We start from the raw sequence: 12,578 nt of genomic DNA on the forward strand, positions 1-12,578 counted from the left end.
TTCCAGATAAGTCTGTGACATTGCTCTGCTAGCATCATCAGTTATTTTCAGCTCGAAAACAGTTTTATTCTTCCTCATTCAGATGTTTATGAAAACAGCCTGGTGCCCTCATGCGTCTTCCATAACACCACACCAACTGCAGCACGCACAAATTACAAATACCAGGCTTTCCCCTGCCATTCTCAATAATACTACTGAGGGAGGGAGCTCTAAAAGACTTGATTATCCAAACACCTTTAGATTATTTCTCAAACATTTACAGTTCCTCTTCAGATGAAGAGGAGCGCGCCAGCTCAGCAAAATCAAGGGTGACATTGGCTCAGTAAAGACTACAAGAGCCCCCAAACACACACACTCTGCATTTCCCACCCCCACTAGCATCCTTTTCTCCATTCTTTTTGATCTTCTCTTTGTGACTTTCAGTGATGCATATTCCAGGCTGCAAAAGCTATTCTAATCAGTCCCAACTTGCAAATCAGTAAGAGGCACAACGACAAGCGAGCAGAGCTGTGAAGGAAGCAGACCTGACTGTATCCTGACTCTGCCGTGCTTCCCATAAATATTGAACGCACCTTTCGGCAAGCCAACACACTGGAGACCAAGTGGTACAACACAGACTCTCAGCTCCTGCACACTGGCAATGCAACCTGACAGCTGTTATTTATAATTCATTAGCCTACTTTGGGGCAGCTTCTGCCAGCTGCTCCATCTCTCTCCCACTGACTCTTTCTCCGGGATGACTTACATCTTCCCAGCCAAGGCTCTAAACAGCAATTAGCAAAGTCTGGGCAGACAGGAGGGCATCAAGAGCTGCTCTGTGCGCCTCACTTTGGGCAGACCACACAAATGACCATCCACAGGTACTGAGCCAAGGAAAGAACTGCTTCTCCCAGGCTCATACATCACACTCGATGGCTACAGAAATATGGATTGAAACGCACCTGCGCTGAGAGAACAACACAGTAACAGCAATCCACAGCATCACACAGGGTGACCTAAAGGAGCTGTGTGATCCTGTCACCTATTTATTTTAAACCCACAAGCCACTAAAGTTTCTCTTAGGCTCTCATAGCAGTATCAAGTTTACATCACCTTTATAAGTGCATTAAGTTGCATGACATACTGCTAATACGCAGCTCTAGAAATGTTTCTTGAGGGCCTTCAGGATCATCCCTGGTGGGCAGATTACAGATGAGAGTTCCCAATATCATCATAGTTGGCAGCTCGTAAGCCCAGGATAAAGATTGCTGGTTACAAGTGAAGCAAAAAGCAGTACAGCGAAATAAGTGCTTCCCTTGCTTCGCCCTGGAAGGCAGGATCAACAAGGCTTCACTGTGGTAGCACTGGCTTTGCAGCTGACAAGTATGACAATCTGTACATAAAAAGTGCTTTCCAAGATGGCAAAGCCAGCAGGAGCAGCTTTCCCCTGCACTGAACCCAGCGTGCTAATAGCTGTGGTGCTTGAAAGCTAAACCTACAATAGGCAACAAAGCTGCCTTAAAGTGATCCTGTGCTGCAAAGCCTGGAAATTAAGAGGAGCGTGACCCCTGCCTCCCTATCACCAGGCTGGGAAAAAGAGGAAGGAGCAGGAGGCACCTTCAGCAGTTTTAAACCTAGTGGAAGCTATCCTGTACAACACCAAACCTCCTATTTCTGTCCAAAAAATAGCTATGCAAACCCATCATCTGCACTCCGCTAACAGCTCCAGGCAATTTCCTTCTATAATTATCTTACCAATGCTTTTTCCTCTCAAGGAAAATTCCTCAAGGCTGGATCTGATTTTTGAAGCCAGCCTTTAGGCAGTCTAGTTCTCAGGAGAAGGGTTAGGCAGGGTCACATTTGCAGCTGCCTATGCCTGCTGTTGCTAGCAGCAATCCTCCTGACCCACTCTCTTGGTACACAGGCAGTGTAGGAGCAGAAGGCAAGGAAGGGAACTACCCAAAAAGCTCTATTTTCGCAAAATCTGTTTTCCTAGAAAGGAAAGTAGAACTGACTACCAAAGAGAGCTTCAGCTGCTAGAACTACTTACTGCTTCTGCAACCATGGAGACTTACTATTCATGCAAAACGGCATTTGCACCCGCCAAAAGGCGGTGAACAAGGTCTGTAAAGCGCCATCAGAAAAAAGATCCTAGTTCTAAAAAAAAATTCCTCATACCTAGAACAGCTTTTCCCAGCCCTTCTTCATCTCTATTTGAGCATTCTCTAAGCAGCATGGATTTTACATATACAGCCAGATGAGACTGTCTCTGTGGGTCCAATCATCACAGAAAGTTGAAGTGTATCACCTGTGGTGTCAAAGGAAGATGAATCTTTTGGCTGGCTTTTCTTGCCCAGGTAAGATGTCCTCCCACCAGGAGCTTTGTTTCCCTAAGGCAACAGTCTGACAGCAAAGTGAGGTACCTGCATAACATCTGTATTTCTCATATATGCTGCTCTTGTACTGGTGAAATCAGTCATTGTGAGCGTTCAGCAAAGAGCTTGCAGCCATCCCACACGCCCTTCATTCAAAGCTTTCGGGTAATCAGGAGCCCAACAAAACCACACAGGAAAACACAGCTTCTCAACGCCAACCTCAGCAGGATTCTTGAGCGTGCTTCTCTGAGCAAACTCTTCTGCAGCACCTGGTTAGCTCAAGTAATAACTGTGCAACCACCACATGTGGTTTTTGTCCTGACCTTACTTCTAGAAAGGAGAAGGGAGGTGGTGGCAGTGTCAGTTCTCCAGTTCATTCAGCTCTGGGCTTCCAAGATGAGAAGGAATCAGCGAGAGGCCAATTAGGAGGCTGGGGGGCGACAAGAACACTTGCTGCCTGTATCTGAGTTAAGTCTCAGCACCCAACCTGAACACCTTGGCTGGACCCAAAGTAAAAGGCTCCATTATCCATCCCCTGAGGCTTGCAGTTCCTTCAGATGAAGTGAGTGGCTGGTCACCACGCAGATTTCTAGTAAGAGAATCTGGAGAGAGCTCTTCCTGTTGTTTAGACAGATTGTGCCTTTTTATTTAATTTTATGCAGCAAGTCATCTGATAATAACATAATATCAATGAAAATGAATGAGACTAGAAGACAGCCTCCTGCTTGGAAAATAAACATCTTGGCTGCACCAAGTCTTTTTACTAGCAGCAGGAGACGATTATACAGCCACTGTTCAACTCCGTTGGCTTTATCTCAATTAATGGATACCGGGTGAGTTAGGCACATGCATCAGCCTCTTCTACAAAATGATTTAAGTCTCTCTTCCTCCATGAAACCTGCATTAAGGCTCTTTGCCCTGCCTTCTCCCCCCTGCCCTTTTTATAATGCAGCACAATATCTACACAACAAGGACATCTCTCCAGCTAAAAACCTGACAACAATAATACACTTAATCAGATTATTCTCAGCTCCATTAATTCTATTTAAATTTGCAAACAAATTAATACACAAACAGGAATATTAACATACTAGTTGCCCAGTATCCAACACAGCTATTTTTCTGCGAAAACTACTATAACCACCAAGAACAAAAAAGCATTGCAAATATGCAAATCCAGATGACTCAGTCCTAGTTTGAATGCCAGAGCACAGGGCTGGGAATACTACATCACATTGCATTTAAAAACAACAACTAAAAATAGTGATTAAAGCGGAAAATTGACCCAGCGCTACAAAGCTTCTTGAGATTACTCATTGGCTCTTATTTCCTTAAGAAAAAGATGACAGCACCCAGCCCAGTATGCCATACCCCAGCACTGGCCAAAAGCAGATACCTAGGCAAGACTGAAACCACGAGTGCCCTCTCAGCTCAACTTCAGCTGATCTCCCAAAGAAGTGAGATTCCTACATACAGGGTAATTCCCAATGGATTCTTCTTCCACGGACTAGCTGAGCCCCTCCATCCACTGACACTTGCTCTTAGTTACCTCTTTTCTGAGCCGAAAAAATGCATAGTTGGGTACACTGTGGTCTGGAGCAATCTTAAAGTAGCAAATCAGAGAACATGAAGAGTCTATGCACCAGAACCAGAAGCCTCCAAACAGGGCATCTTCCTCCAAGACGACTGCATCAATGTTGGCTCCCAGCTGCCTGCCTTGTCTCCGTGAGCTCATTACTCTTGTTGTATATATGGCTCAATGGATCACAAAGCAGCTGCTACAATTTACAGCCAAGCATATTAAGGGATACCAACACTTATTTCAGACTTTTAAAGATGTTGCTGAGGAGCCATTATTGGGATTAAAGAGTCATTGAGCAATCCTCATTTTATAATTTTCCTCCCTGCTCAGGTGCACAGAAGGGTCCCAACATTAGGGACCAAGAGCTATTTCCGTAGTTTCCTGATCATAAACTATGACACAACAGTGAAAATCCACATGGGAAGGCAGAACATTCCATCATCTCCCAACCAGCTGCCTAGTACTATGGCAGGCTCAGAAGTGAAGACTGATTTCCTTCTGAAAAAAAAAGAAAAGATGCTCAGGAACACTCAACGGCTGGGAGCTGACACACCAGCAACCCACGGAAGGGGCCACCCTTCCAACTCGAGCCTGTGACAACACCTGCTCTTCCTCCTCTTCAGCATTTCGCTTAGACCCATTCACTGTTATTTATGGAGCCGTAACAACTGTTATAGCTGGCGGTGCTGCCAGAACAGAGCCCGATTTCACTTGGGGGAGCTGACTGTCCCTGCTGGGGGAAGCAGGAGGAGGGACAGGATGTCAGTCCCACACTCCCTGTTAGCCTCTAAATGAACGATACTGATTAACGAAGAACTGCAGGAGCCAAGCAGACAAGGACAACTGGAACGGAAAAGCAGCACAAAGGGGCCTTCCTTCAGTTTCCCAGGGTCAATCTAATTGTTACCAAGCATGCTCCAGAGCCGATTTGGGTTACCAAATTATTACAGCGCGCAGCTGGCATTAGCATCAGATATTTCCCCTTGGCCTCACTGACCCATTTGCTGCCTTGAACAACTAGGAGGCTAGCTTGGTACTTGAAGCTACATCTTTGTCACTTTCACAGCCAAGTGAGGATTTATCTCGTGAGACACTAAGCACTCATTCTCTTCCCTTATTGTATTTCTTTGTTACAAAGATAGCTGCCTGGCTCTACCCTCTCCTTCCCAGGAAATCAATAAATAAGGCATTCCAAAAATAAGCTGTAGAGTGGTAATATCAACCTGTACATACTCTTTTATACTACATGCTGCCTCCAGACATAAACAATTCTCATTGCTTCCAAACCTTGCATCCTCAGCCATAGTTACACACCCGACTTCCTATCAGTTGCACAGTAAGAGGCAGCATTTGGCTAAGCACACAGCCATACACTAGACCTGTACACAACGCAAAGATTCTCTGATTCCACTAAGTAAGAACCAGGAAAAACACAAGTGGCTCCTTTTGCAAATCAGTGTAATTGCTTATTTGCGTTTTATCACACACAGAAATATAGAGAGGAAGTACCAGCAGGAGGGGAGGTAGGAGAAAAGAAAAGTTAATTTTGTTATCTAAGCAGCCAACTCAGTCCTGAAAAATCCTTTTCCTTTTTAGCACTTGTGTTACCTCTGCTGGCAGGCACCCAACCACTTTGTTAACCCACAGTTCTGAATGCCACTTTTGCCCCCCCGAGGTCCAAATCGGAGGCTCCCCTCATCTCACTAACCACTTTAGTCTAAATTAGGAGCAATAAACCCAAAAATCCATCAGTGCTTCAGCTGGATGCCACTGTGATGCAAGCATATTGCTTTAAATGGAACAGGATAAACAAAGCAGTCAAAATCTTGCATTTATGATGGAAAGGGAAATTCATACTTCTTTTCGGCAGCTTCCATGTATTTAGCCTCTAAATGAGCTTTAAAGAGACTACTACTTATAGCCACCATTAAGAGAAAAAGTTAAATATATTTGTTGTTAACAGATATACAAAAAAGTATTCCAGATTCAGGAATACAGACCCAAGAGCGAGTTTTAAAAGTGACAACCAACTACACGCTGCTGTTGCCACATTTCTGTTGCTTAGAGAGGGCAACAAGATTCAAGAGTGCATCATTTAAAGCAAAATAATCCAGGAACTTCTGCTGTTCCATCTTATCAGTTATTTCCACCTAAGGACCAAGAGAGAAGAAAGGTTCTAAAGGTTCTTCTGACAAAAAAACCAAACAAGTGTACATATACACTTCTGACCAAGGTATAAATACTGCTTAGGGAAAAACATCGGGTTTCCAGAGCTCCACACACATATGCTTTTCCCACTGTATGCAAGGTCATCTGTTTCAAACACAGCCTTAAATTCTCAGCCACTGCCATGCTCCTGTATGACAGCTGGAGCCACAGTACCGCATGCCAAAGCCAGTCCCGGCACTTACCAGCACTAAGCACTGCATTCTCTTCTACCACTTTGGAGACATAAGCATCTGGGTTAATACAGAAGTCACTGGAGCCCTAGACAGATGCAAGACAAAGAGGAAAAGGAGTATCAAAGAACACCGGTATTAAAGAGCAGTTGAGCCAGGTTAACATCAAGGAACCCTTTACTGTAGGGGTGTTTCAGATGCTGAAGTGTCTCATTGTCACCCCCACTAGCGCTGCTTTACACAACCGCAGCAGTGCTGGAGTGCCAGCTAACACACCACAGAGGCAGGAGGAGCTCTGTACTTTTCATAGACGGAAATTGCTGGGACAGCTACTTAGAACAAGATGTGCTATCAAAACAGGCACAGTGTAACACTAATTTCATGTCTGACAAACCTGCAGCAAGGGGGACTGGGACTTGGATTAGAGCCACTTACCACAGCAACAGCCAACTCCAGACCCAGGGATCCCCAGCTGACAATCAGGGCAAACACCCCAAGTAAGCACACCCTGTGGGAGACAGACAGATGGCAGACGTAAAAGCTCTGATTTCAAGCAGATCCTTTCACAAGTTGTATTATTTGGAGTCCAAAGCAATTACCAATCTCAAGAAATTATCAACCACTGTTTCTTCAGATAAACCATCTCATTTTATGTGTCCTGGACTGCAGCAACAGAAGTTTATGTCCAGCTGTTAGTTTCCACAGTACCTGGCGTGGGATTGCAGGGGAAGGAAAAAGTTGAAGCAAAGTCTTACCCTGATTCTAGCAGGAGACCCAAAGGCACAAAGACACAGGGGGGGCGATAGGGAAGGCAGATGGATGACTACAGTCCCCTCACTTTCCCTATTCCCATTCTGAACTTCACTTTCTGTGTCCAAAGATACCCAAGAAAAACATGCCGTATCAAAAACGCCTACAAAAACATACTAATCCAAAATTGGACAAATCCCTCCTGTTCCTAGCTTAAGTGAGGGCGTCAGGTGTAAGCACTGCACAGCTACAGACAGTGGGAGGGAACACTCAGCTCCTGTCAGGACACCTGACTGGTTCCAAGCTGTGTGCATCTATCTGAACAGCATCTAAGCATCCCACACAGCCCAGGAGAGAGACAGTCACCTGCAGGCAAACAGTTCAGAGCAACACTTTAGGTGCCCACCACTACCACGCAAGTCCATCTCTGCACAGATTTTAACGTTTTGTTCTGACAACTGGACCTCATTACCAGTAGAAATAGGGGGAAGTGTCTACTATCAAGCAGATACAAGGCAGATGGATGACAGAACAGTGGTCTCAGTGACGTTCAGCTAGCACACACGAGTGAAAAGGCTTTTGCACTTCTCCAACCAGCACATTAGCTATTCACCTCTGCTGTCAGTATAAATGCTAGAGATATTTAGGCAAAAGTGCTCCCCAACTCCCTCAGGTACAGGGATGCAGACTAATAGGCATTTTCGTTTTATGTATCCTTATCTTCAAAGTAAAGGAACCTGGGCTTGCTCTCTCAGGGATGCTTTTTCCTTCAGGCTTTGAAACACAAGTAGGTTCCCTCCCACCCACACCCTGAACAAAAAAACCACCTGCTTATAACAAAGATATTCTTTATTCAAACATAGTGCAAGCATCTCTGTAAGGAAGGGACATACCTCTTCTGCCACATTTGTCTCATTGAAGACTAGAGCTTTAAATAAATGAATCTATGCGTCTCCATTTAAAAAAAAAGTATCTATCCCTCGGTTTACCAACTTTAATTCTGAGTAATCCCTATTCTATGAATGGATCTATGGCTCACCTTGCAGAAGTAATGGAGCTTCACAGGACTGACCTCTGTGCAACACTTGAGTAAGACACTAAAGACTTCACTATGCTTTTTCCAAATGGACATAAAAATTATCAGCCATAGATCAGCAAGGTTCTGTGGTTGTGACATAAGGATAACATGGCTTGGTGCCTCCAGCTGAGCACGGTAATCAATAAGACACATTTGCTGTTCTACTTTAAATAGAGATGACTGGGTCAGTAACTGACTGTTTGGCTAGAAGATCTAAAATTGGCATTTCACCATCTTGCTTGGCTGTGATGCACTTGCTTCTTTATGCCACGTGCTCCCTTTGGGGAATGCCTTAATATGAACTTCTGGCTAACAGGGAATGAAATTCTAATTTAAACCCTGGGTTTACCATCTGTGCACACACTTGGACTTTTGTCTCTATAACCTGCCAGGTATGAAGTCATCTGGCAAATAATAAATCTGAATATGCATTCCAATTATTAATGGCATCACCATGTACCAGGATAAACTCTTGGCCATGTCAGTTGTCAAACTGTCACTATGTTTATGATATCAGTATCTTTGCCAAATATGCCAAGCTACACCAAACTACAGGACAGGGAGAGCAGAATTTTTTTTCTTGTAATGAGGCCCAAGCATGGTAGCATCTGTAGTGCTTTTTCAAAATAGACATGTGTTAGTATTGCAGTACCATGGCAACGAGAATCCTCCTCATAACTGTACAAACTATTGCCTGTTCTGTTTAACATTTCTTCAGGTGTGACAGCCAAAGGTAAACAAGAGCAGATCGTGACACAAAAGGCATGCTACCAGGTTGTGCAGACACATGCAACGCTTATCGTCAACCAACAAATGCCTTCACAACTGTAGAGAACTAAAGCAAGATTTTTAAACCCTGTAAATTTAAGGGTGGATGTTCACATTTGGAGGCTACCGATGCTAACCTAGTGGAAAGCAGACTACCGACATGAGTTCTTCACCTTTGAAGAGAAAGCAATGGACACCAGTACCATTGCATTTTATAGCCCAAGAACCTTCCTGTGAACATCTCTCATACATAGCCCTAATCCTACCCACAGAGCTACACTCTAGAAAGTCTTTCTACATGGAGAGGCAAATTTAATATGTTCAGTCCTGTAAGTCCTTGATATCAACTGACAACAGTCTAGAGGTTTAAACTAGCAGGGACCTGCATTCAGTTGGCCGCCTTTAGGCACTGTGCCTGGGTCAGGACTTACCCCATAAGAATGGCCCTGGAGTTTCTAATGAGCCCAAAGAGCACCAGCAAACATATCAGGACATGGAACAGCAGCAGGCCCAAGTACCCCAGCCACCTGCAGCAAACAAAAACATAGTCTGCAAAGGAAAACTGGTGTATAAATGGTGCAGGTCAAGAAGCTAGTGGGACTCATGGGAAAAATATAGCCATATTCTCCAAGTAAAAGGCACCAGTAGCAACTCATCTTCAGAGAACTCTGGATATTTGCTGGCTCTGGAGTCAAGGCAGGTAAAACCATTTACACAGTGCACCCAGCATACACAGTTGTTGAGAAATGAGACTACTAGTATTGTTCTAGTGTAAAGTTACATGCAACTGGACACCATCAGGTGGAGAAGAGGCATTGCAGCTTCTTGAACTTCCTAGACATTTATTAGAAAATGCTTCAGTTATTTATTTCACATGTATGAATAAAGGTTTTCTTTTGTGGAGTACAGCTGATGCAAACTTTTATTATATATGTTTAACAAAAAGGAATGTTGGGGTGTGGTGTTAACTTACAGAACTAGTATAGTTTTCTACTCTAATGTGTCATGCAACTACAACACACTTACTAGGACCCAACAGTACCTATCTTTGTGGCTAGTTTTTTTTCCCCCCCTTAGTGTTAGAACACAAGCCACAGATTTTGTACATTAAGAATAAGTTTCCCTTCAGCCGGTAATAAACACAGTTAAGAAAATAGTTGTTATGCAATTGGATTTAAACCAAATGCAGTTTTGTTGTAACAAACAAATCAGCTGGGTGGGCCAAGAGCACCTGCAGTAATATAGAGAGCCTTTGGCTCAGCCACTCTGAACACACACATAATTGTTGCAAAACAGGCCAGAACAGATGCTACAACCACTACACTACAGCATGCTACACACCTGTACCAGTCATAGAGGTCAATCTGAATTGCGAGCTCCTCCAGAGACAGCTCTTCATTCTTCCAGAAGGGGATCTCAGTTGTTTGCCTGACTAGATCATCCAAGAGACCCTGCAGTTTCTGGATAACATGCAGGTAGTCTGTCTGCTTCGTGAACATCTCCTCCAGGACAAGCAAGTTTGGTTCCACTGTTTGGTTCAGGGCCACTGCAGTATCTAGTACCTATGGTATGGGAAAGAACAAAGAAAAAAAGAGAAAAATAATTGAAGGACAAGGAAGTGAAGATAGTAGAAGAGGATTCACTCTTACTAGCGAGTCATAGACAGCTTCCAGATTACCAGTCCTCTGTCTTAAGAGGCTCAGACTACTTACCTTTCAAAAGCAACTTATAAGCATCTATAACAGATTGTTTGCAAGTAGTCCAATGACGGCACCTCAGCTGAGCCCTTAACACATGTACACATTTTGCAGCCATCAGGGTTGCAGTATGATACCACGAAATGAGAGGTAGCACACGAACAACTGATTGTACTAAAATGATACAATTTACTAAGATTTGTCTGCTTTGGCCTGCCTCTTCTTCTGGGTGTGGAAAAGAGATGATCGGAAGCTGTTTTTAAACCTAGCAAAGAGAAGACTTCATTTAAGAAGCTGTGTTTGCTTCAATATTTTTAGAAGAGTTGAAGAAATCACCATTCTGTTAGCGGAAATTTTAGCACATCTTTAAGCCCAGAGACTAACAAAAAATAGGAAGAGGTACCAGCACAGCCAGATCCAAGAGAAAAGGTGCTGAGCAAGTCTGCTTATTCCCACACTTCCCATTTTCTAGCGTGTCTCTACTAGTGCTTACCCGGTCTTGGACACCCGCCACAGTGCGGTTCGCATGGCGTAGTGAGTACGTCAGCCGGTGAATGCCGTCACTGGTCTCTCCATTGCCATAGAAGCCAACAGCAATTCCAGCACTGCAGGGAAAGAAAGCAAGAAAGGGTAGAGTTAAAGCTAAAAGGCAAGCTATTTAATGCATGGTTTACCACTGCAGCACCCTTGGTAGTCACACCAGCACTTTCCACAGAAAGGGAAGCCACATGCCTCCCAAAGGGTAGCTGGGGTAGTTGTGCTCCTCAGCAACCACTAAAAAGATTCACCTGTAAGTGTACACCTGTGTTCTCCACACAGCCACTGATTCTCTGTATGGCATCCATACAATGAACAGCAAAACACCACCCCTCCTCAATACGTATGTTTCATTTATGGTACAATAACGAAAATGTGTTAAGAGAACTGTTAAGAGTTCAGATCTAGCCATGGGTACCAGAAATCCAGCCAGCCAAGCCACTCTCCAGTGGCTCCTGCGAGAGGCTCCTCATTGCTGTGTCAGGAGACACATGCCTTCTCCAGACATGAAATACAGATTGTTTCCTTACATTTTTTAAAAGCAGGACACAAAGAGTGCACTGACTACTTGCCCACGGTGGTGGTTCCTCTAGATACATTTTCCATGCCGTCTCCTCTACACTGTGAAATATCTATGAACATCATCTACACACCAATTAGAGTACTGAGAAAGAAGGCTTAATAACTTACTGGGACAAAAAGCTTACTTACTTTTAAAGCAAGCAAAATTCAGGCTTATAGACACAATTCAACTCCAGCTGCTTAGCAAATTACCACCTATCACCTGATTTGCCCTAACTGTCCACACATATCAGCCTGCCCCAAATATGAAGTAAACCATATTAGCTTAAACCTCACTTAAAGGAGGAAGATCCTGTAAATGAGTTGTAACTAGGAGGTTCTCATGCACATCAGTGATACCTCTTCTACTAACACATCACTGCAGAACTCACAGTTCTTCTTCCCAAGTCCATTTTCCCTAATAATAGAAGGGAAAGAACTTGTGAAGGGGTCACACAACTAAACTCAGAGCAAACAAACATCACCAAGGTACAAATTCCCTATTCTCATGTCATATTTATTAGCTTCAGAGCACCCAGGATCTTTTCCAGGAGGATTCTCAAGACACCAAGGTTGTGTTTGTGGTAGTGGAAAGTGGTGGTGGTTTTGGTGTAAATCTAGAGTTATTCTGGATAAAACATTTAATTTCTTCCCAACAACTTTGTGCTTGGGTTATAGCACTGCCCTCACAGAGTCGGTTTGAAGGAAGAGAGGAAGGAAACAAGCCAAACAGCTTTCAGAACAAGTAAGCATAGTGCCTTTGTTTAACAGGAAGGGTCACTAAAGGACATGAGGCATTCTTCATCACCATCACCACCCAGCTGGGAAATCAACCCAAGCAGACAGGCCAGA

General features: G+C 43.9%; 1 protein-coding gene across 3 annotated transcripts in view; it reads right to left on the minus strand.

The window, feature by feature from the left end:
- Positions 1 to 12,578, minus strand: part of TTYH3 (tweety family member 3) — a 74,904-nt gene that overhangs the window by 15,213 nt on the left and 47,113 nt on the right. For all 3 annotated transcript variants that reach the window (XM_040593486.1, XM_040593484.1, XM_040593485.1), the window contains exons 3-7: positions 11,122 to 11,233; positions 10,273 to 10,493; positions 9,363 to 9,458; positions 6,771 to 6,843; positions 6,348 to 6,423 (exon numbers count right to left, since the gene is read on the minus strand). In XM_040593486.1, coding sequence (XP_040449420.1) covers positions 6,348 to 6,423; positions 6,771 to 6,843; positions 9,363 to 9,458; positions 10,273 to 10,493; positions 11,122 to 11,233 — 578 coding nt within the window. The remainder of the gene's footprint in view (positions 1 to 6,347; positions 6,424 to 6,770; positions 6,844 to 9,362; positions 9,459 to 10,272; positions 10,494 to 11,121; positions 11,234 to 12,578) is intronic.

Source organism: Falco naumanni, chromosome 4 (assembly GCF_017639655.2).
Source record: "Falco naumanni isolate bFalNau1 chromosome 4, bFalNau1.pat, whole genome shotgun sequence".
Taxonomy (NCBI): Eukaryota; Metazoa; Chordata; class Aves; order Falconiformes; family Falconidae; genus Falco; species Falco naumanni.